The sequence below is a fragment of the Neopelma chrysocephalum genome, unplaced genomic scaffold, assembly GCF_003984885.1.
Source record: "Neopelma chrysocephalum unplaced genomic scaffold, ASM398488v2 Primary Assembly neopelma1_67, whole genome shotgun sequence".
In the NCBI taxonomy this organism is placed as follows: Eukaryota; Metazoa; Chordata; class Aves; order Passeriformes; family Pipridae; genus Neopelma; species Neopelma chrysocephalum.
Genome location: NW_020897726.1, coordinates 8362811 through 8387406, shown reverse-complemented (window position 1 = coordinate 8387406; position 24596 = coordinate 8362811). Strand labels below are relative to the sequence as shown.

The following is a 24596-nucleotide window of genomic DNA, read 5'->3' as shown; positions in this document are numbered from 1 at the left end:
GAAGGAGTACGGAAGCATGTGCTCTACATTTCAGAGATTCAATATTTGGCTGGTAACTGCTGCTGCACAGGTCAGCCTTTTGAGTGTCAGGCAGGACAGTTTTGGCTGGGATGGAGCTCTGGCTTCACAGTCTGGTCATGTATGGATACTGAACATATGCAGAAGAAATTAAGGACAGGGAGCTGATAAGATCCCACTTAACAAGCAGTGACTGAAGAGGTTTACTGAAGGCATCCAGCTTGGATTTATAAATTATTACAGTCATTTTCTTTCAGCATTAAATCTTGACAAGGTCTTTTTCACCAGGGCTGCCAATCTCTCTGTGGCAAGACTGACAAAGGCTGAAATTGTGACCTTCAAATATGGGGACAAATTGCTGATCATCCTGCCAAAGGGCACTCGCAGGTAGCTCAGCACTAATTTTAGGCTGATTGAATATCTTCCCCTTTACTTCTTACAGTAAGAAACCTGTGCCATGTAAAACACAATACCTCAGGGATGAATAACACAATATGACAGGGATGAGAAACAATACACTTCAGCAATTTTGGAAAATTTCTATATTTCTAACTATAAGAAGTGTAACCATATTAACAAATACCTGGGAGATCAAGAACCAAAAGAGGATTGCTTCTGATTCCCTTGCAAAAGCTATCCAAGGAGGAGGGAAAAGATGATCCAGCTCATTCCTTCTTTGTGCAAAAATGGTGAATAAAGGACTTTTCCTGTATTCATCAAATTCAGTAAAATTATATCAAGCATCATATTCAAAGAATCAGGTAGTTTTAAACTACAACTCCCACGAGCAATAATCAGGATAATCAGGTACTTCAAACCATATTCTTTAAATAAATAATTTTATTTCTGTCTCAAAAAAAAAAGTTTGTTTTATTTGTTAATTACACTTCTCTACACAAAGTAACCCTTGTGTCTTCCTATTAGGTTCATACCTGTCTTCAAGCACCAGTGAACCCTGCCATTCACTGGGAACAAAAGCACCTACAGTTCCAGCTTTCATTGGCAGTTTCTTTTTACACTGGAAATAAGCCAGACTCAAACTGTTTGAGGGGGGAAGTAGCAGACACACATAAGCCACTATTTATTTCGAATCCTCATAACAAGACACCTGATACAAGCAAGATGAAGAGAAATGCAAGGATTCAGTGTATAAGCATGGGAACTCACAAGGATGAAAGTTGGAAGGATGGCAGAAAAGGAAGGGGGAGGGTGGAAACACATTAATTTGGTTTTCAGCTCAAAGGTTCCTCTCATTTTTTCCCAGGTGAACGCACTGTTGTTGCGACACAGAGACCTGGACAGCTCGGGTGTTCTGTGCTTAAATCACACTGATTTTTAACTAATCAGTTCCAGGAAGAGGACCTTCAATCAGGAGAATTGATTGCTGCTGGTGAGCAAATATTTCTCATTCTTAATTCTCCTTTAGTACAGCAATGAGGTTTGGTTCACAAATACCTTACAAAGTTAGTTATACAAAAAGACAATTGATAGATGCATAGATATTAGCTAGCAAATATTTGTTCTGGCAGAGAGTTGAAGTTAATCTATATGGTGGTGTCTGTCATTGTTTTCTCTAAATCAATTAATTAATGTTGTATCATGTAGTATCAAAAATTCAGATTATTAAATTTAAACTGCCTCCAGCTGCAGCTCAATAAATTATCCTTCCAAAACCCTACTGATTTTCAATAGAATGATAATCAAATATTAAGCTTCAGATAAATATATCTGTGATTTGAAGAGATCTACACTTTGATTTTTTTATGAATACATAATGAAAGAAAGAACTGAATCCCACATTCCATGTCTGCTTTAGAAAGACATTATCTGGTGTGATTTCAAGCCATATCTATTCACGTTTAAATATAATTTTAACATGTTAACAGAAATGATAATTTGATTGTCAACATCTAAGTAAACTAAATACTGATACTAAAGATAGTTGCTGATTTTCACATAGAGTTGCTACAAATACTCATTTTTCCAGACTATAGTAGTATGGTGTAATGGCCTGCTTTAGCTGACTGAAGTTAGTGGTTTGCACAAACATGGGGAAAACTTGGGGAAAACTTGAATGGAATTTTTGTTGAGGATTTATTAAAAAATTCTCATCCCCCAATCTTAACTAAAAATTACAGTCTCGCCTTAGGAAACACTGGAAAACTTCTCATTTTCTCATTAAACATCAATAATCTCCAATCATCACATTACTGTGCATAATAAGTAAGCTCCAAAGGAGACTCTTTTCTAAAACTCATTAAAGAGTAGCCAACATGAATGAGCCTAGGGGAGTATGTAAAACAAAGAACAGCTCTACAGTTGTGATATCATGTGCGGGTAACGGGAATCGTTTTGGGACAAGACTGAAGAGAAAAATATTATAATGAATATACTGCTTATTTTAGCAACCTAGGGAAATTTTTCAGAAATATAAGATTCTTACTACAAGATGATATTTTTTCCTAAATTTTTGCATATTTTAATATACAAATTTTTCTCCACAGGAATAGAATGCTTTTCTCGCATTGAGATTGCCAGTTATTGGAAACGGAGTTTTAGCTTGTTCACAAGAAATTTAACTGCTAACAATGATTCTGCAATGTTAAGAGATTCATTAAAGCATCACTTTTCTTGCTTTTCAGTCCTAAAAAACATGAAGTGTTTCTTTTGCCAGTGCTCAGAGTCATAATTCCACACTGAATATTATTCCTCCAAAAAATTGAATCTCTAGTGAGGACTGATAAGACTGGGTGGTATTCTGGGCTATATGCATCATATTTTTTAACTCAGTTGAAACCATCAGGTATCCACCTGAATATCAAAGTTTTCATGCCTAAATATGATTATACTGAACCGAAAGACCTATTAATTAAAAAAAAAATTGGATTTTTAATGCCTTTCCTCAACTCTTCCTTCTGTTCTCTGACTTTTATCAAGGACAGATGTTACTGAATTTCTTATAATGATCTTTGTCAGGAAGAGAATACTAAAGCAGCCAGGAGCACAGATGAATTGTTTTATTCAGAAGGACTTCAGCTGAAAGTCAGTGTAAAAAAAAAACTGTGAAGAATAGGGAAATTTTTTAAGTTTTCATTGTGAGAAACTGTTGAAAATTTCTTTGATAGTTATCTCACAGTCTTTAACATCCTGGTTCACAGAGTACAGACTTTAAAAACTATGGCAATTTCAACATTTTGGATGGATTTGCCAATTTAAAATGTATTATACTTGGAGGCAGATATTTGCCAATTTTCCTATTTTATTAAGGAGGATATCATGAGACATCTTTTGCCAAAAAAACCCCTAATATAAAAAAAAATCCCATGCTGTTATGTTTCACTGAAATTAAGAACCTATAGCACTGTCTTGAAATTGTCGTGATCCAGTGTTACAACATTTACTAGTTCATAAGAATCAAATGAGAACAGTCTCCTGCAGCCTAATTTTGACAGTTGAGAGCAGTGTTTCACCGTAAAATTAAGTACTTCCATTTTGCATTTTTCTCACAAAAGCAGGCATTTCTAGAACTAACCAAAGCTGTCTCTGAAGTATAGATTGTTAGAATGCCACTAACGCATTGATTTACACTGTGCAAGGTGACAAATCCATGTGACTAAAGTTGTTGCTTTGTTTTCCAGTTTCCTTGCTGCATTGAAAGGGAAAGAATGCTCCATTCAACATTGGCCTTGTCCCTTCTGCTAATTGCAGTCACTTCCAACCTTGCAATGGCAATTAAAAAGGAAAAACGAGCACCTCAGACACTGTCAAGAGGTATTGTATATTTACTGTATGTAGTTACCTCCTTACCTTGCCATATAGGCCAGCAAATGTTTTTCTTTTAAATGTACATTCATACTTACCGAGGTGTGTTTCTCTAGTGTTAAGTGACACTCTGAGTAATGCATGTTCGTATTTCATGTCATTTCACTCCATCACTTTATTCTTAAGGATATGACTGAGGGCCTCATATAAGCTGCATAATTTATGTAACTCACCTTGACCCAGCAGAAGCAAATAACTCAAACTGAGTCTCTCAAATCAGGATGTATTTTTAGGACTATCAGGGAAAAAATATTCTTTCATGTACCATTTGAAAGATATTTTATTATGGCAACTTACCAACTGCTGAAACAGTTTCATAACTTCAGTTGCTATGGGACAGTTTTTCTACAGACCCATTTTTGTACACAAAACCATTTGAACCATTGGTGTGGTTTTCTGTGTGACTTTTTTTTTCCTTTTGATTTTCATCAGATATCCACTGCAAAGCATGACTGTGAGTAATTCATTTCCTTGTGGTGCATAATTTTCAACCTGGATGTTAAATAAAGACCCTGTTTTAAGTAATTTATGTCTGATCAATCCTTAGAAATACAAGCACAAAAAAAGCTCAGCAAGCTCTTTTCCCCTTCTCCATATTCCATCTCCTTTTGGAACTCTTAAGCACAAAATATCTCCATCTCCCTTCCTGACCTCTTCTACAAACTGTGCAAAGCTTGCAGATCCCACAGCTCACCACTGAGGTTTCCCTTTTCTAGCAAAGTTGCACGTGTCACAGAGGTCCCATGTGAGCCTAATTGCTCCAAGACCACTTGACAAAATCATGCAACACCTGGACTATCCAAAGAGAAATTTCAAATTACTTTTTGTAAGCAGTATCCTGGGGGAAAGTCTATAATCAAGCCAGAATGTAGATTAGGATTTATTTTTCTCACTAAGCCTAAACGCACAGGAAGATAGCAAAAACTCTTACATTCTGGTGGTTTTGAAAAAAAAAAGCAGTGACAGAAAGCAGGTGTTGCTTTTCTAATTCTGATTTCAGGCCCTTCGGGATGCCTTGCACACTTTACAAGTAATTTTCACAGATCAAAGGGGAATACTTAAACCTACTCCAAAATGACTCCTACTCCTCTGTGTAGATGCCTTCATCAGCAGCTGACTGCGGCCAGGGTTGGGAAGGCACTGGTCAGCATGCCAGAATCCCATCATCAGCCAGAAAAATCTGTCTTCTGAAGGAAGAGGTGATCCAGTAGAATCACAAGCAATTGTCCTGTGAGAAATCTAACAGGAAATCTGGTCTGGTTCAAGCACTGTCCAGATCGCACAGAAGAAACAGAGCTCTAACCTGGTCCAGATCCAGAAATTGTCTACAATTCCCATGAGGGCTGTCATGAATTGAGCCACACTGCCTAGGATGCAGGGATCTACTACAGAGGGGCTGACACCTTTGGGAGCTGAAGGCGTAAAACCAACTGGACAATTTGCTTTTTGAGATCTGTGCTACGGATGAGTTATGAAGCTGATGACCCATTGGGATTTTGTTTTGGTGGAGATTTTTATTTAACAGCCGTTCTTTTATGAAATTATTTAATTAAATTACATACTTGCAACTCCAGGGATTGAAGTTCATTACTTTGGAGTGAAATTTATAACCTAAGACTGTTCTAATGACATTCATATTAAAGCTGATCTTATTCGAGCTGTCATATTTTGTTTTTCTCTCTTTTATATGCCATCTTCTCTTTAAGTGCCAGGGTCAACATGAAATATGGAGCAGACAACAAAAAGATATAAAGGATTTGGGTGCTCATTTAGGGACTTCTGAGCATTTAGAAAGATAGCCATCTAGTCTGTCAAAGAACTTGAGCTGGATACACAACCAGCTGAGATTTTTGGGGGGGTTGGTTGTTTGGTTGGGGTTTTTTAATCTTTCGGTGTACCTATCAGGAGATGTAGAACTAGTATATCCATAATGTTAGAGAACTTTTGACTAAAAAACCCAAATCTTTTTTGTGTACAAGTGTTAATAAATATTAAAAAAAAAAAAAAGGAATTTGTTATTAGTTACTTTCCTGGCCACCAGCTAATCCACTTGTTATACTTCTAGGGTGGGGAGATGAAATTACCTGGGTACAAACTTATGAAGAAGGGCTTTATCAAGCAAAAAAAAGGTAAGAGATTAAAAAATAGTATGAAGACAAAGTTGTTACTCTGACATGCTGGAATACACTATAATAAAACAGAACAAAGAAACACCGTGACAGCTGATCTGCAGACCACCCAGTTAAATAAAGCAGACTGTGTCTATAAATAAAAGCCCTTGTAGGGATCTTATGACTCTAAATTACATTATGGGCTAACAATGTAATGCTCTCATTTCTTTGTCATAAGAGCAGTGTTGTCATTTGAATTAAAAATGATAAATAGATACCATAATTTTTCAATTACATCTGTTGTGTTTTAATATCATGTACCTTTGATTACTTCCTTGAAATCAGTTGCATTTGTTCTTGCATGGAGATATGCTGCCTCTGATGTTTTCCCCAACACTTTATTAGTTGGAATATGTCCGTGATATACTCACAATTTCTCACTGTCTTGGTAGAAATGGAAGTTCCAATCTGAATTTTCTTTGGAACTCTGCTGAAAATGTATTTGAGAATTCATAACAATATCTATTCAAATATATTTGAATAAAATGAATAAATTTATATAAATTTAATGAATTATTATATTATATATATTATATTAATTAATTTATTATAAATTAAATGAATAAATTTATATAAAATGAATAGTTCATTTTAGATCACAATAATGTAGCATGAGCTATTGCTAAATTAAAGGCAAATTATTTTTAAAATAAAAGACAATTGATATCAGGTATCATAGGTGAAAATGGCTAGATACTAACAACTCTTGACAGTGATAGCAGATCAAGTATTGGTAACTGATTTGCTGAACAGTAAATATAGTTTAAAAAAAAATACAGGAGAAAATGCAGAGAGTTTTTTTGTTTTGACATCCAAAATATAAAATTTTGATACTTTACCAAAATATTTACAGAAAAAAATAATATACTGTATATCTGTTCAAGAAAACTTAAAGCACATGAAACTTTTCATGGGAAGTATTCGATGATAAACCAAATCTTATAAAAATTATTTTATTCCTGTTCATACAGATTATTTTTATTTTCTTAATCATGGAGAATTTCATACCTAAGCAACATTAAACAGCTCTTCAGTTTGATTATTTATTATCTGGGAATGAAATGATGAAGGAACTGTTGTTTCTTTCTTCTAGAATCTCTTACTATAGACAACCTATTTAGATGTAGAAACTCTATTTCTCTATTTCTCTTTTATGAAGTATTTATGTTCTTTTCCCTTGCTCAAAAATATCTGTAATACTTTACTGAATGTCTGTATGGTTTTACTGTGGGGTAGCATGGAATTAAACACAACTTGCCTTTTTCAGTCTGCTAGTAAAATCACCCATTTGCCTACTTGTCAAATCATCTAACTACATCTTTTATTATTATTAATAAAGTAACAAGCCACTGATGGTAATTCATCATTTGGAAGACTGTCAATACTGCCAAGGTAATTCTGATTTTTTGTGTGTTAAAATGTTGTGAATATTTTTATAAGAAACTGAACCTATCTATATATTTATCTTGCACTTAGGAAAATTATTTAAAGAAACAGGCAAATGAAAGTGTATCTGAAAATTGAAGAATTTATTACCGTTATTTACAAAAACTCCACTATGAAACTATCCAATAAAGAACATGAAAAATACTCAGCGCTGCTGTACTGCTATCCCAAATGCAGCACTCATCAGTTCAAATTAAGAGGCACAGATTTGCTACTGACTCATTAAACAGATTTAATATTATTTGGGTCTCCTGAACTGGTAACTAAAGAAGGAGGCGAGGATAGGGCTGCTGAAATTGATCTAACAAGAATTTTCTGAGAATAATGTACTTTTGTCAAGCCAAGACATGATATCCATTGAGATGACAGGCTTCATAAATAACAGAAGAGAGCTTCCATTTTCACAGCCGGGAGGTTGTACTGCCATGGGTCAAAAAACCCCCAAAAGCAACCATAGAGCCCTTAAGTGTCTCCTCAGGAATGTGACTCAGCAGAGTCAGGAACAATGTGGCCAGTCTCTGGCCAATATGGTGCCGAAACACAGATGGAAAGGCAGAGTTTGAGATGGACTTCAAAGTTTATCCTGTCTTTTCTAGCGTTGAAGAAAGCTTTTGCAGAAAATGAAGAAATACAGGAAATGGCCCAAAATAACTTTGTTATGCTGAATCTCATGGTATGAAGGGTTTGGGGCGATTTGACTGGTATCTTTTCATGGTCTGTGTTTTCTCTTTCTTTGTCTTGCTTTTTCATGTCATTTTAGCTAATATCTCTGGCATTTTAGTTATATAAGTAGAGGCATTTGTGCATGTGTATTCACATACAAGTAGTACCTATCCAGTTTTGTTCTCTGGTACAAGGTTATTCACAGGTGGTACTACTCAGCAAAATTTACAGAAGTATTTTAATAACTAGCTTTCATTTTTCTACCAGCATGAAACCACAGATAAAAACCTGTCACCTGATGGACAATACGTGCCTCGAATCATGTTTGTAGGTATGTACAATATTTATGTTTCTTCAAGGATGTGATATCTGAATTATGCCAGTGTTCTCCTTTGGGGACATCAGAATCATTAATTTTGCAAAAGGTAAACAGATTACTGCTTCTGTTGCATACTTTGATCCTTGTAAACTTCCTGAAATTAGAGATATATTCTGGAGGGTACCTAATTTTGACCTGGGGACAAGATGCTCAAAAATCTATTAACATCTGGGCTTTTGCTCTTCGTGCTTCTTGCTAGTGCTGTTACAAGACAAAGTTTACTGAAAAAGTCAAATATCTGACTGAATGTAGACATCTATAGTGTGGATATTACCACAAAATAAATCAATAGTCAGTGGCATCTAAGGAACGATTTATCCCATTGTAAAGCAGACTTCTGGAACGGATCAAATTAATTATGCCCTAGAGTGCCTGTTCATTTTCACTGATTGAACAGGAAGCCTAGAGTGACTGGCTCTTTGGTGGCAGCCAAAGTTCAGTGAGATGAAGCCCACACTCAGACAGAGAGCAGTCCAGTTACAGGAGTCAGTTAATTGCCAAAAATCTTAGAATGGAAACTGGAACAAGATATGTCCACAATAACCTGTTCCCATGCTGGAAACATTAAGAATCACGAGATTTTGATTCTGAAGTCTCTTGGTAGGTCATGCTAATATTGCATTAGGGATGCATGACCCTCACTGTGCATGCATCCAGCCAAATTAGCTTCTCCTGATGCAAACTCAAAACTTGTAAAACAGAATATTTTCCTTTAAATATGGATGAAATGCATGTGCAACCTAGCACTTAAAAATAGCTGCATAATATAAAAATGAGCATAAGCTTTTGTTCAGGATTTCTCCAAGTAAAGAGCAGTTGGCTGGAACAGAGCGTAACGGCCTCGTAATTGCCTCGTTGATGAAATCAGAAACAGGGCTGACAAAGCAGTGCCACACAGTCACCCACAGCTGCTGTGGGAATGGAAGGCAGTGGTTAATACAATTACTTTTTCAGACCCATCTCTCACAGTACGAGCTGACATCACAGGAAGATACTCCAACCGGCTTTACACGTATGAACCACAAGACATACCATTCTGTAAGTGCCCCATTTGTTGAGTTTGCATTTCACATTGTAAGCAGCCAGATACCCCATCCCAACCATTTGTGCGTGAGAATCCATTAGGATCTCAAAGTAAAGAATAAATACTGTGGGTGAGCATTTGCAATAAATTGTAACGGTCTAACCTGTTCAAGCAAAACAATCACATCTATTGTCCCATTGAATTTATTGGGGCTACTCAGGCAAGAAAAATTGAAAGATCATGGGTGAGAACTTTCAGGATCAAGATCTGAGCAGTCTGCTGAAGAACAGTGAAAGTTATACTTATGCAAGTTGTACTTGGACACTCAAAATTATCCAACTGCACAATATAAATAGCCAGTGGTGGGAGGGAATCGGTAAAGAAATGCTGATGCTTACCTCGGTACCACCTAACACACATATTTCAGAAAGGAATGTGATTTTTCAGGTTCAGCCAGTCCTCACTCTATACCGTCTATCTGACACCAGTGCAATATCTCACCACAAATATGCACTTCACATCTGATTACCAGGCTTGCTGTTGAGAAATGAGGGAGTTGAAAGGAGCCTTGTCAAATCCCTTTAAGTTAAACATTCTAATTCATTAAACTTTTTACCTTCTGCTTTAGGAACAATGCCAGAATTTTCACAATAGAAAGCTCTAAAATATAATGTGTGACCATAAATTAATTTCAATGTGAACAATTTACTAAATCAAAGTAGGAAGGGGGTTTTTTAATTGTACAAATGCACTTTCAGTTCGTTTTTACAGTTCTTATTTATTTTTCTTTCAGTAATAGAGAACATGAAGAAAGCACTACACCTCATTCAGACTGAACTGTAACCAGCAACAGTGAAATTACCATAACCTCTACGAGGTGAAGCTGCACCTCTGTCTCTTCCAGAATTTTGAACTCTTACCAAGAAGTTTGGTATATCAGATTTCTTAAGAACAATTTGGAGAACAAATACAGAAAGACTATCAAACCCATTTGCAAAACAAGAAGATAAATATATTAAACACTTTGAAATTAGTTATCTGAGTAACTGAAAGTGATGGTTTAAGGTGTGGCAACTTTGAGCTGTATTTTATCAATCCAACTCTGACTTTATTAAGTCAGCTATGACTTCTGACCAGGAATTATAAACAATCTTTTGGATCTCTATTTGCAATTTATTACATAAGTGAATAGTTGCATGTTGGCTCCCCATTTTAATTTTTATTGCAAGAAGCTTGTTAGTTGTTAGTGTACCTCTTCTTTATACACTTATTTCCTGTTAAAAGAAAATAAACTTTGCTGTCAAATCAGACAAGAAAGCTCTTCTGATAGATTTTGGAATAGCTTATACAGAAAAAAAAACAGTGATCTGGGCTTAGCTTTCCCCTGTATAATCCTTTAACTATTGTTTTGATAGCTGAAAACAGGACAGACATTCCAGACTGAGCATATGGTTTCAGTGAGGTGATAACCATCAAAGAGCAACCACAGGTTTTGCTATGATAAAGATACAGTGAAGCAAGAGAGATGGAAGGAAATAGTCCCAGAACCCTACTCCTAAATGAGGATAAGTGATGCTTGTTAAGTCTCATATGGGAAAAATGAGGAGGCTTTTCCTAGCTCTTTTCATTTAAACAGTGCGCTTGAGTCATGGGAAACTCATCCCAGGTCGTTCCCTCTTTCTGTAGCATTCCACTATGAAGGTGGCAGCTTATTGAGAGAATCTGTATATGCAAAGCCTTTGCAAAATTTCCCTAGGATCACTGTATGCAAGGGTGGACACCTGTTTGAGTAAAAAGCTGAAGTAGTTTATTATCCCAGCAATGTAATTTTTTGTTAGAGCAAAATAGTCATCAATTCACCTGCAGCAGAACCATGTATGTTGTGTGACATGCAAAGCACCGGTGTCATTTGTGCTACCTGTCGTTTCCTATGGTGCTGCCTGAATACACACATAAAAGATGAAGGAAGGACCTCTGCAGCACAGCCTTGCTAATTTATAATACCTAGTGGTTATTTGTCATTAATTAGTTACATTGCATCTATTTATGTCTTCAGAATTACTTAAAATTTGGATATAAATGTATATTCCAACAGAGTGGTGATAAATTACCTGTACATGAAGAGAAAAAAATTATTGTATTAGTCATTAATAATATCTTAATAATCAGTTAAATGATTTTTTTAACTTATAGGGAAAATGCTAGAAGTAAAATTTAACTGGAAATCACATTCCTTTGATTTGTGTTTAGCTCTACTCATTTTTGTCTTTATCTGTTCCAGATTTGGCAACATTTCCCAGTCTGTAGGCACTGCTCTTGCAGGCATGCCAGCGATGTTCAGGAGAAAGGGATGTGAGCTAGCTGCCAGAGATGACACAGGATAGCCATGACAGCCACTCAGCCTCCTTTTCTCCAGGCTAAACAACCCAGTACCCTCAGCTGCTCCTCATGACACTCGTGCTCCAGATCCTTCACCAGCTTCGTTGCCCTTCTCTGGACACGTATCTGCCCTGCTGGCCTTCCTCTCGATTCTCACCAATAAACAACCCTATCATCAACATCATCAAGCTCTAGACAATCAAAAAACTCCCAAAAAAATAGGGCTGCCCCACCACCTCTCCTTCCTTGCCTGTCCTTTTTGAAGAGCTTGTAGCCATGCATTGCAGCACTCCAATTGTGCAAGTTATCCCGTCATGTTTCCATGGTGGCAACCTACACCATAGTTTCCAGCTTCACAGTCTTCCAGCTCTTTCTATTTGTTGCCTACGCCGCGTGTGTTGTGTAGATGCACCTCAGTTGGGCTACTGACCCTGCCACATTTTTGGGGTAGAAGCCCTGATTCCTACACGACCATTCTCAGGTACTTCCATATTTTCTAACACATCAATAACCCTTGTGTCTTTGCTGCTGCATGCATCTCCATCCCCTATCTCCACTGAGACCAAAGGACCTCGCCAGCACACTGTCCCTCAAATATTTGTGTGCCACTACCAGACTTATCTCTAGTGAACATGGTTTTATTCCCTTCCCTCTTCAAATCTAATTTAAAATTCTTTATTCCTTTAGTGGATCCACTCATAAGCAAAGAGATGTCTGTTAAGAATCCACAGAGCTCGAATCCCAAAAGATTTGTGATACAGAATCACAGTCCAGAACTTGCTTGGGCTCAGGAAAGCTAAACTCCATAGTCTGTCTTACCTCAGTGCTGCAAGAGAAAATAAATGGTAGAATTATCACTTATTTGGATCGTGAAAGAAACAAGCAATGCAAGGCCTGGCCTAAAAGGCTACTGTTGTTTTGCTTATTTTTGACATTTGATATTGAGTCAGCAGACAGGAAATAAGCTGCGTAAATTAAATAAAATAAATAACCAAATTTTCAGAATAATACATTGATCACCTACTTCACTGTTGAACAAAAGTTAGTGTTTAGATCTACACTGCAATGCATGTTATTTTAACATTTGAAGAAAATCTGGATGAATTTCCAAAGGTATTATTGATACTGATTACACCTATAATCTAGAACAATATTATCTACTAAAATAGAAGTTTGTAACAGTTTTAATAAACCACTCATTCAAGCAGAGAGCATCCGTTTTCCAGAGATGTCACATGCACATAAGTACCACTGCGTCAGATGAAATCTCTTTGCTGAGTGGCTAAAGGGGATTTCACCCTCTTCTTTCCTTTCTAAAATCCCTGTAGGTAGCTGGCTGAAATCTGTTCTCAGCCTTTCAAAATGAGACTAAATCTTTGTGATTCTTAAAGATTCAGATCAAGTCCTTTTGGTGGAGCTAGATATTCAGGTAAAAAACACCCTGTATGTTGCACACGTACTTTTTATTCACAGCTTCGTTCAACATTCATCCTTAATTTTAGAGCTGTGACTATATTTCTGTCTTCTCCTCTTTGAAGACTGTTTTGCCAGGTAATATTTCTCCTGACGGAACAGACACTCAGACCTCAGATTAAAGTCCCATTGCTCCAGGAGAAGATAATAAGACTGTAACCTGTACAATAACCTGTGCAATTCTTTCCCCTTTTTTCTTCTGAAATAAACAGCATAATAAATGGTATGATACACTAGTCTCTCTTTTCTTCCCTTCCTGTCTGCTTGCATGCCACACAGATTTATTCACAATATTAGTGGGCAGATTTTTATTCATATTCTTTACTTCCCTTTTTCTTAAGAAAGAGTTGGAAACTGTTCCTTTTGTTCCTTGGTTATCTGGAACTAAACCAACTGGGTTTGTTTAACCTCCATTGTTCGTGTTAGAGCTGAAGGAGGAGAAAACAAGACTGAAAATGTGGGTGTGAGAGCAGAAGTTGTTTTACACTGAATAAATTCAGTCACAGTATAAGGACCAATAGCTGAGAAAACCTACCTGTGTAGACTGTGTGCTTTTACAGAATTCATATCCCGTATTCTATATGTTGGATGTTAATATTAACATAAGCGTAATACAGCATCACCTGTGGATGTACGTATTTTACAAAAAAAGACTTCTCTGAGTTCTGCCTTTACTATGAACGCAACACATTCTGGGAAACAAACTTTATTGCCACTTGTTCACATATCCGTGTCTATTTTACTGTCTGGACTTATCTGTTGTAATCAGACCAAGAGTAGTCAAACAAACGTGGACTTAACGTCAGTGAGGTGAGGCACAGGAATCTGAGAACTGACAGAACAGGATCCTCCCCTATGTATCCGTCTCAGCGCAGAAAGGCGTTGCCTTTTCCAGACAGATGGCTGATCTATTGGTCTGCAGAGCTAAAACATTTTCCCGTGTGCAAATATTTGCGCTTGACCAGAACAAAAGAAAAGGCACCATACCTTTGTGTACCATGGAGGTAAGAGACTGTGGGACACCTCAGCACTTAAAATGCAAAAGTAACTTGATCTTGCAGAATAAGACTGATATAATTTGGCTTGTTTCATGTACTACGTGTGCTCTTGCCAAAAGCTGACACAGAGAAATTTCCAAATGCTGAGGTGTCCTCCACAGGGTCAGCCAAGTCATTGATCTGCTTCCTTTTATTTGTTCCTTTGTTCAAACGGATGTACAGATCTACAGTATGATTCAGGTGGAAATAAATAGTCTGTGGCAATTAAAAAGCCCAAAACCACCAATCAGAAGGGGAGGAATATTTACTTTTTCATCAGAAAATCTACAGAATTTGCAGTCTATATAGTTATTACTTTTCTTTGATGTTCAAGGTTCTTATGTGCATCACTTGCCATCTTTGGTTGTTACCATGTATTGTAAAGTCACTGACACACTAGTCAGTACAAGTGAATCTTTCAGCAGACTGTTTTCACTTAGGAGGTATCGGATATTTCCTATCCCTTCAGATTAAGAAAAGACACACAAAAACAACAGCTTCTCCTATCTTTGTATAATACGAAAGAACCCAAATATAGCAGAGTCATCCTTTAGTGTATGCTGTCATATCAAGCACTGCATTTTGACATTTCCCAATAATTTCAACTACAGCTGTTCTTAAGTAGGCATTCATCAAGTCACCCTTTGCACATGTCTAAGTATGACTTGTGAGGATGAGAAAAGATACCATATGCAATAATTTTTCAAGGTTATAACACTCATGTTACAACACTCCTCATGGGGTGTTTTGATGCTTAGACTTGGTCATTGCTTCAGGAAAGAGCCTAAAAGTACTTCAAAAAGATCTACTGTGTCTTCTGTTACCTTTCTGCAGTATCACTTTGCACACCCTGGCTACATGTCTTCAAGTGAGTGTTTGTAAAAAGTTGGCATACATGAACCCACCCTGTTATTTAGGGTTCAGCCAGCTGCAGAGAAACAAGTTCACGGATATATACAAACCACTGGCTTCATTGCTTATGTTCACATATAGGGAAGAGGACAGGGACTGCAGGGAGAAAAAGTTACACCCTAAGGTGAGGATTATTGTACAGGATGAAAAGAACAGGAGCCTTGCTCTGCTAAGGGTTTTTTTTTTTGCTCCAAGCCTACAAGCAGGTGTGTCTATGATTTTAAACAGCTCTTGAGCATTTGTAACAGAGCACCATAAGAGCGGAACAGAAGTTCACATCTTCAAGACCTTCACTGCTTCACTTGGAAGACAACTCCACATCCAGCAGACATTACATATTACTTTCACATATCCATTCCCACCGAGAAGGATTCTTGCCCTAATTGAAAAAAATATTCCCCCATGGCCTCAATGGCTTGGTTCTTGTTAATTCATATACTCCCGACCTTGACAGAAGAAAAGACAAAAATTCTCAAATCCCATCACGAATTCCAAAAAGGGAATTCAAAGATTCAGAGCAGCGTTACCCTGGGCCTGGAGACTTAATCTTTCCTTCCTTGGAAAAACGCCCTTTCTTATTTACCTACCAAACAAATGAATACACAGGGAGTCATACTCCAGTGAAAACGTATTATGGGCTGTCCTGCATTCTTTGACTAAAGATATGGGATGTGGAACAATTCCATTAGAGAGAAAGAAACCTTTAGTGTTTGTTTGGTTGTTGTTTATAAAAGCCAAGAAACATCTTTGTTGATATCTCATAGAGAATTTTAAATTAATAAATATTTCATATGCTATTTCTAGAAGGCAACAGTGCAAATGTTGCACTTAAGAACCTCTCTTAAGTGTTTATGTGGTATCCACTATATTAAGACCAGCGACTATGACAACAGGGGATACGTCGATGCTGCCCTTCCCGACCAAATGTGTTGTCTACAGAGAGGGTGAGCTGAGCTTGTACAGCCCTAGGTACAGCTATAGGACATTTCTGGAGCACAAAGGACCAAACATCTTAAGCGTTAGGCAAAGCTGTATCCACTGGCAGGTGTGCTGCCTGAAGGTTCCCTATGATGCAGAAGTAGCATTAACGAGACTGACAGCTCCTTTGCTTATTTACCCTAAAGAGAGTCACAGGAGCTAAGGATGCTTAGTTTTTATACTAAGCATTTTATACATATTTTTATACAGAATAAACTAAAACATAAACAGGTTAAGATCACACAAAAAGCATATGGCCAGATAAGGAACTGAAGGTGCATTTATCCAGCTAATATGAATTAAAATAAGCAGAAACTAATTAGCATTACCTCTTCCTGACTATTAAATGTGTTCAATTTGTCATTTGAATTCTTGAAATTAAGAGGGAAAAGGCATTGTGCTGAGAAAAATAAAAGAGAGCATCCACAGTCTTGTATCCAACACATAAACCTTAAAGCCTTTCCTTCCTGCAGTGAAACAAATCAAAGGATACGTGTCCTTCAAGAGAGAGGATGACTCACCAAGAAAGTTAAAGAAAATTCTTCCTGCTATATAGTTTCATAACACGGCCTGCTGAGCCATAAAACCAGTAGTATCAACATCTTTGAGAAAGAGTAGATTCCCAAAATATTTGTGGTAAACATAATTCCACAGTGCTAGATGGTAGAGGTTTTTTAGTAGCTACCATGTTTCCAGGTAAAGTTAAAATTAATTTAAAGAAGAAACTGTGGTTCCAAGTTTGACAATAGCAAGTATTGCTGGTGCCAGTAAACACTCTGGCATTATATAATGTGTATATTTCAGTCATATAGACTTAATACATTTGTGGTGGTATGCTGATATATCATGGAAATATTCAAACTACATAGGGACTACAGGGACAAGTTGCCAAAAAGATGTGAGGCTGGTAGCCACATTTTGAAACAGTAAAGTTGAAAACCAAGTAAAATCTACCATAAAAGTAATTATTATAATTTAAAACAGTGCAGGAAAAAATAAAAACCTCATCTATTTGTATGCACAATTTCTGAATGTATTGGATACACTTGCAAAATCTGGAATAAAAAGTGTACTCCTAAGGGTATTTCATTTATGGAAATGTAGATTGCTTTGCCTGCTGATGCAGGGGTGGGGGAAAGACAGGTGGCATGATTATGGCTTCCATGCCTTTTGCAGGTAACTGGAACAACTGAGTACCTCTCTGAAAATGCCTCTCCGCTGACGCACATGGCATGGGGAACAAACAGGAGGAATTAGAGGTCTGCATGCAGTTGCTGGGCTTACTAGGACTCCAGTGGAAGTGTTCAAGGCCAGGTTGGCTGGGCCCCTGGGCAACCTGGTCTGGTGGAAAGTCTCTCTGTCCACGGCAGGGGACCTGGAACTGGATGATCTTTAAGGTCCCTTCCAATCCAAACCATTCATGGTGGGAAGTGGGGTGAGGAGGGGGAACAGGACTTGGCCCCAATAGCAGAAGTTATAGCTGACATGAACACATTTCCCCTTTTTGGCCATTATACCTCTCACATGGTAATTCAGGTAAGTGATTAATGCACAAGTGAAATGCACTTTTCCCCATAGACAATACTGGCTCTGCCTTGATGAAGGGAAGCTATGGCAGCTGCTATTATTGTTCTTCTTGGTTCATTTTTACACACGATTAAACAATAATCATAATCCTTATCTGAGGTTTAACAAGTAGCTAAACGCTATTTGGCCTTGTCCAAAATAAGTGGTGAGGCTTATGTTTTGAAGGCAGAGTATCTACTACAGCCCAAGGCAAGCTGCAGGAGGAGTGAAGGGTTGGCACTGTATCTACCAAATATGAAGCTAACTTCTACCTAGAGAACAACAATTACTTCAGAGCAGAGCCTTGGCCTTCAGTGTGCAGCTAGTTTCCAACCAAGTCTTGAAATTTCCTTACAAGTTCTTTTCTCTTATACTGGCAATATTACTGTAAAATCAGAGTAAGTGTTAGCATGAAGTGTTTGGATTAGAACAGATTCCTAAATTCCTCATTTTTACCCAAAGGTGGATGTACACAAGCACCATGAAGACCTATCACTCTCTGTGTGATTTACCTATACATCAAGTGCTTTCATACAATTTAGGTGCATATTTGTAACATATTATCTCTTCTGTAATAGGTGGTAGTATTTTTAATGACTAATTTTATAATGTAAGAAGGACATAAACTTATTGTATGAAACATCAAACACATTGTCATGTGTTTCTGCAGTTACATTGTCAGAGTGGTTATAATCTCCTTATAAAATCTTGATATAGAAAGGCTGCCTCCTCCTGGTATATATTAGCTTTAATCACTCCTCCACACACCTCTTCAAGCAACGAAACATATCTGTAATTATCCACATAGATACCAAGGCCTTATGTGCAATGATTACAGAAAATTTTCAAATTTATCTCCTATATAAGCTAGACTTTGTGAAACCAAAGTAGAAGAGAAGATAGAAATTAGCTTGTTTAAAATAAAAAGGACAGCTTTTACACAGTTGAAGTCAATGCTAGGCAAGAGTAGATGCTGAATGAAAGCACAAATTTCTTTGTTAATTTTAGGTTCAAACTCACGAAAATAAGTAGTGACTTGTATAAGTAACTTACGTAAGTGTAGCCATTCGACATATTAAACTTGAAAAATATATTCTCCTTCTACAGTTAAAATTCTACCTAAAATTCTTCTTTATATTTCAACTTGTTATTTGGATAAGACAGCAGGAGAGAATATAGTTGGGCGTGATAATTTAGCAACCTGTGCTACTAAACCATTAGTTAATTTACTGCAAAACATTTCATACTAAGAAACATGACAGTGATAAATTTTCTTAATTTGTTTTTAAAAAGCACACATGCATCTCAATTCTCCTGGTCATTATTACCTTGTCTGCACAAAATTTTTATCCTCCCTTGATTTAAGAGGAAAAACATGAAAGAAAGCAAGTCAAAAAGTAAGGCTAAATTTGAACAACAGTGGAGAAAGAAAGGAGGAGTTATTCACTGAAAAATTCCTCTGTATATCTTATATTTTCCTGAACTTGAGCCAAAATGAAGCCAGGAACTAAAGCCTTGAGGCTGTTGTTCTCTAGGAGAGAAGCATGAGCCAGCTGTCAGTGGCTGCCCAGGGGAGAGAGGTTCATCACTAGCAGATATTTAAAAGAAATACCGTAACCTGTAGTCTTGTCCTACTCAACAGAAAATGGAGTGACAGGGGAAAAAATTTATCATGGGTAGTAAAGAACAACATGCAAAATGTGCCTTTTTAGGTTCTTTTCTCCATGCAGTCTATACCTGGGAAGTAAAAAAATAATTCTTTGCATCAAAGACGCTGGTCTGAATTATTTTAAGCTGCCATTTTCCAGCACAGATTTGCTAAGGAAGGAGCTCAAGAATCTGACCTACCCATTTACGGTGATTACACATTTCTCTCTCTCATATCACCAGACCGTGCAGCTTCCTTACGTAAGCAGGTTGTGCCTATGTCTTGGTCCTTCCCAGAATGAAGAAGAAAAGGAATTATAAGTATGACCAAAGGAAGGACACCTGGATTAATTGAGCTGGTAAATTAAGCAAAGAAGGTAAGAGTGGCAGCTTCTACAGCAAGGGATATAAATAAGGAAATACTTCTGCAGCTGATTTTTCTCAAAAGATACTAGAAAATTATTTTATCATCATCTAAGTAATATTCATAAGTCAAAAGAATTTTCACAATCATAGAAAAACTGCTATAACTAACACATTTATTTTTAGGTAAAACAATAGGTATGGGGGGGGTTCCACTAAAACACACTTTGTCTTTTTCTGAATTATAAAGTCAGCTGCACAATTAAAATAACCTAGAAATGGGCATGTATCCATGACAGCAAACTTCCAGTCCCTGCATAGAGTTTTGATTGCTGCTCAACTCTTCTTTGTCATTGTCTGGTTTCTTACATTACTGATTCTATTTATCTTCATTTAGAGATTCTTCTTTCTGAAACACCTGGGAGAACAGAAGTGAGCCAAACCCGTCACAATGCAGCTATTCACCGTGGACTGCACTAAGCAGTCACTCAAGGTTATTCAAGGAGTGGCTGCAATTGTTCCCACAGGGTTTGTGGGAGGCCTTGTCAGAGATAACAGCATCCTTTCCTATGCTACAGGAAGTTCACACCATGAGAGTGTGTATCACCACCCCGATTCTTCGCTTCCTCCTCCAATCCAGAGGGGCAACCAGCCAGGAAGAGCTGTCAGTGAGCATCACACCCTCCTTTTTGTCACAGAAAGCACAGGGTTTCTGTGCTTCTCCCCTTTTCACAGCATGATCACTCCTGTGTTTCATCGAGGATCCTGTGCATGGCAGGCAAACCAGTCCAAGCTCCTATCCACTTTCCCCACGTCTCCAGCATCCACCCAGCTAGGCAAACAGGGCAAGGCAAAACTGTGTTCAGCTGCAGCGGCAGCCAGTCTGTACAGTGATGCCACTCCCTCTGCAGAGGCACAGCTTAAACTTAATTCCAGAACACATCTATCCTCCCAGGTTGGTTTGCACAAAGCAGTCTGTGTCTCTTAATTCTTTTCCACAGATACAAAAACTTCACTGAATACACAGCAGGGCCTCACCCTGAGCAGTGAACTTAATGTGACCAGCTCAGGGATCAAAGGTCTTACTGCACATTTACAACACAAAAAGAGTGGTCAAACAGTGTGACAAGAATGATCAAGCATTCAAGAATCATTCCCTGCCACTTTATTTGATAGGATACGCTGTTTCCTATGCTCCTTCAAGCCCAGAATATTACAAGGGCAAGAAGGCAGAATATTAATCTTCAATAATCAGGCAAGAAGGAAACAAATAGCCTGGGTCAGAATGACAGCCATCCCCCTGTGTGGGTCTGTTTAGGGGCATTGTTGAACAGGCTACCACATGAAAAACCTCCTGATACTCCCCCCAGTGCGGTAGCTTAGTGCAGTTGTTTTGTGTCTCATTTCTGAGCTCCTCACCACAGGAATACAATTAGAGCCAGCATTGAGGCACTCCTCAGCTTGGGCTGGCAGAGCCAACCCCCTGCCCTCTCCTTCATCAGAGAAGCAGTGATCTCACGGAGCACAAACATGGACATCACGCTAGGCACCGTAACAAGACAGTGTGTCCCTTGTCAGTGGGCAGATTCATCCAAATTGACAGTCCCCATCACCAGGCATGACTTACGAGTTTGGAACAGATTCACCTTTAGAGGAGCAGGGTTGCCTGTTGACCATAATAGAAAGACCCTCTGATGGATACTTTTAATGTCACACTTCACAAAACAAGCAGAAAAGTACACGGGGCTTTTAAATTTTGCACCAGCAAGCAGCAGTCTTAATAGATATCAAATGTTTTAAATGGCCATGCAAAAAAGCTTGTTTCCTCTTCCCAAATATTAACTGAAAAAGAGGCCTTCTGCATCACTGCTTCAGTAAGACCCCTCATCCTTTCTGGAATCTACATGTATATAGTCATACATAGACAGATGTTTTAAAAATGTAGATTTAACAGACAGACACAGCAATTTGAAATCTGATTCGAATGATATACAGAGATTTGTATTTATAGAAACAGGAAAGAAGAGGAATGAAAGTACACAAGATCTAGGATAGGTCTAAGATCTAGGACAAATTATTTAAAACTATCCAACCTATAAATAATTCCTTAATAGTAAAGGAAGTTCTTGAATTAGCAGCAGCTTGAGAAATGGAAACCATCACGGATAAATATAGCATGGGTATATATAACCCCTGAAACTGTTCTTCAAATCAACAAGTCAGTAAGGAGTAGAGTGGCAGCCATTCACAATCTGACACGTTTTCTCACTATCAGTAAAAGTGTTTTGAAAGGGATTTGCATCACAAGAATTCTCAACAGATTTGCTGTTGCTTAGCACAACATGCTGCAAGTAGAACAGCATTTGCAGCAGACCTATTATCTGACCTAGGTCATCTCCTGATTAAACATATATAGATTGGAAGAGATTAGTCATTAAACAAAGTAGAAATGTAAGCCAAGCTACTGCTTACATGAAGAAACTATATCCAATTAGCTTTGCAAGTGAGCTAAATGCAGGAATTAAGAGAAAGGTAGTTCCAGGACACTTCTGCCAGCATATCCTGTTCAGGATGCCTGACCACATGCCTGCTCCACCCTTGCATTATATGGAGTTATATTTCCACATTCTGTCCTACAGGAACAGTGTTTCAAAGATTATTAAATCTTGACATCAGTATAATTGGGAAAAATGAAACATGAAGGAATTAATCAAAAAAAACTGAGTCAGGTAACAAAAAAAGTTGCCCTGCCATGTTATTTTAAACCAGAAGTTATAATCACATATATATATATATATGCATTATCATGCCCACAGGTCGTTCAGGGATCAGGCTGAGATCTCACTCTAAGCTGGTGCTTCAGTTCAAAGCCAGTCTCCAGGAACTGGACAGGAACCAGGACAGAACTGAGCATTAACACATGACACACAGGCCATACCTCAGACAGCTTAACCTCAAAACCATGTCCGGCAGAAGTGAAACTCCTTATATAGTCCTTGCAAAGGAAGGGCTACTCAGCAATATAGCAAAGCTCACCCAAGGAGAAAGGGGAAGTTCTCCACTGACTGAAAGGGACAGTGTAGAAATGAAATTACCTGGCTAAGCAGTTAACTGATCACCCATAATGATGAGGCCAGTACATTCCATCTGTCAAAGTGATGGTATGCTCACTTCTGTCCCCCAAAGAACCTCAGTGGTGCATAGGCCAAGTTTATTCCTTTGGGGATTAAAGTATCACACAATATTATATCAGATAAGCCAAGATTTACCACTCAAAAGGAGAAGTTTTTCCAAACATTCATGTAGCTATCCTGTGACCTGCCACTTCCTTCACTGATGTGTGTACTTACAACTTCACTCTGCTGTGGTAGGTCTGGCATAGGGGACACCATCAACCTCACAAGCACCCTGCACTCTCACATCTCCATTTTTGTTATTGTAATAGTAACAGTTTCATAACTGATTTAATCTAAGTGAATAATTTTACAGGTTTACACTTGTTGGTTATTTGATTTCCTCTTTGGAGACATAATGGTAGAGGTACTAAGAAAAACTGGACTCAAGGTTTAGATGTCATAGTGAGATGCCCTACAAGAACTCTAGAATGACCCAGGTTCATGTCCAAAACAAACTCCTTCCGAATGGTAAAAGCTGTAGTCATTGTGCAGAGCTAAACAACTAACCCATGTTTAACAAAGTGTTTCTAATCAACAAGAACATGAGCGTGACTTAGTAGAAAGCCCTGAGTAAATTCAGTAATAGTAGGCACAAAATGCAAAACTTGGTTGTGCATCCAAGTCTTGGGTCCAAAATTGCTCAAATTTCAGTGATATTTTGTCCTGGAGTTTTAGGTTGAGTGAATAACAATTTCAAAAATTTGAATCTACTGCTCTAACATTTTCAAAAGCCTCACTAAGCTTCAAGGAGCACTTAAATTCTTGATTTTACTCCACAAGGCAAAATTCTGCTATCTGATTTTCTGCCAAAGGTAGAGAGTCCTGTGGAAAACTACAAATTTCATCTGTCGTGCCATGTTTTACCCTACCATCTGACTTAACCTATGTTTTCACCTAACCAGTCTTCCACTAGACTGTTCAACTGGTTAAATCCTTTCTAAAACATAGACTTTGTAACTGATTCATGCTTTCATTTAAAGAATTCTTCACAAAGAATTCTTCACACTCTCAGTTCTTACTGGATCTCCACAAGCAGAGGTAGCACAGGCAATTCCCTACAACACAATGCCATTTTGAGAAGTGAAGCCAAAATAATAACTTTTTCTAAACAAATTTTATTTCTTTAATGAGAAATTTTTAAAGAGTCTTACTTTTCATATCCAGGTTATTTTTTTCCAAAATGACAATTTGACACAGTAAAAACTCCTATCTTTGATCAAGCACTCAAATATTAGGCACAAAAGTATTAGTAGTCCCCAAAACACTTTTGTGATACCACTGTAAAGCTGTTATGTTTCAGACTGAACCTCTATACTGTGAAGTAAGTAGTGGAAAGCTTCACTGGGGTTTTTTTATGAGTAGGGGTTTTTTTATGAGTAGGGTTTTTTTTATGAGTAGAGGTTTTTTGTTTAAAGTGTTTGGTTGACAATAAATAACTCTGGATCTACAGTCACCCCTTACAAAAAGCTTGCCTAAATCATAGTTTTCATCCCACTGCAAAAGTCTGGAAAAAAAAAGAAAAATGAATGAATGAAAAAAAGG

At 37.6% G+C, this 24596-nt stretch overlaps 1 protein-coding gene across 1 annotated transcript; it reads left to right on the top strand.

Annotated features, from left to right (window-relative positions):
* Nucleotides 1-1370: 1370 nt before the first annotated feature.
* AGR3 (anterior gradient 3, protein disulphide isomerase family member) lies at nucleotides 1371-10501 on the top strand. The gene is made up of 8 exons (XM_027684791.1): nucleotides 1371-1408; nucleotides 3657-3789; nucleotides 5906-5969; nucleotides 7351-7403; nucleotides 8054-8130; nucleotides 8388-8451; nucleotides 9454-9537; nucleotides 10317-10501. Exons 2-8 carry the CDS (start codon nucleotides 3684-3686, stop codon nucleotides 10364-10366), a joined length of 498 nt encoding a protein of 165 aa, XP_027540592.1. The 5' UTR covers nucleotides 1371-1408; nucleotides 3657-3683; the 3' UTR covers nucleotides 10367-10501.
* Nucleotides 10502-24596: the final 14095 nt, after the last annotated feature.

Bases quoted from the DNA above. Each gene is read 5' to 3' on its own strand.
- AGR3 (XM_027684791.1), top strand. From the start codon at position 3,684: ATGCTCCATTCAACATTGGCCTTGTCCCTTCTGCTAATTGCAGTCACT. The intron at 3,790-5,905 runs GTATTGTATATT...TTATACTTCTAG, and splicing joins ACCTCAGACACTGTCAAGAG to GGTGGGGAGATGAAATTACC. The intron at 5,970-7,350 runs GTAAGAGATTAA...TTATTAATAAAG, and splicing joins CTTTATCAAGCAAAAAAAAG to TAACAAGCCACTGATGGTAA.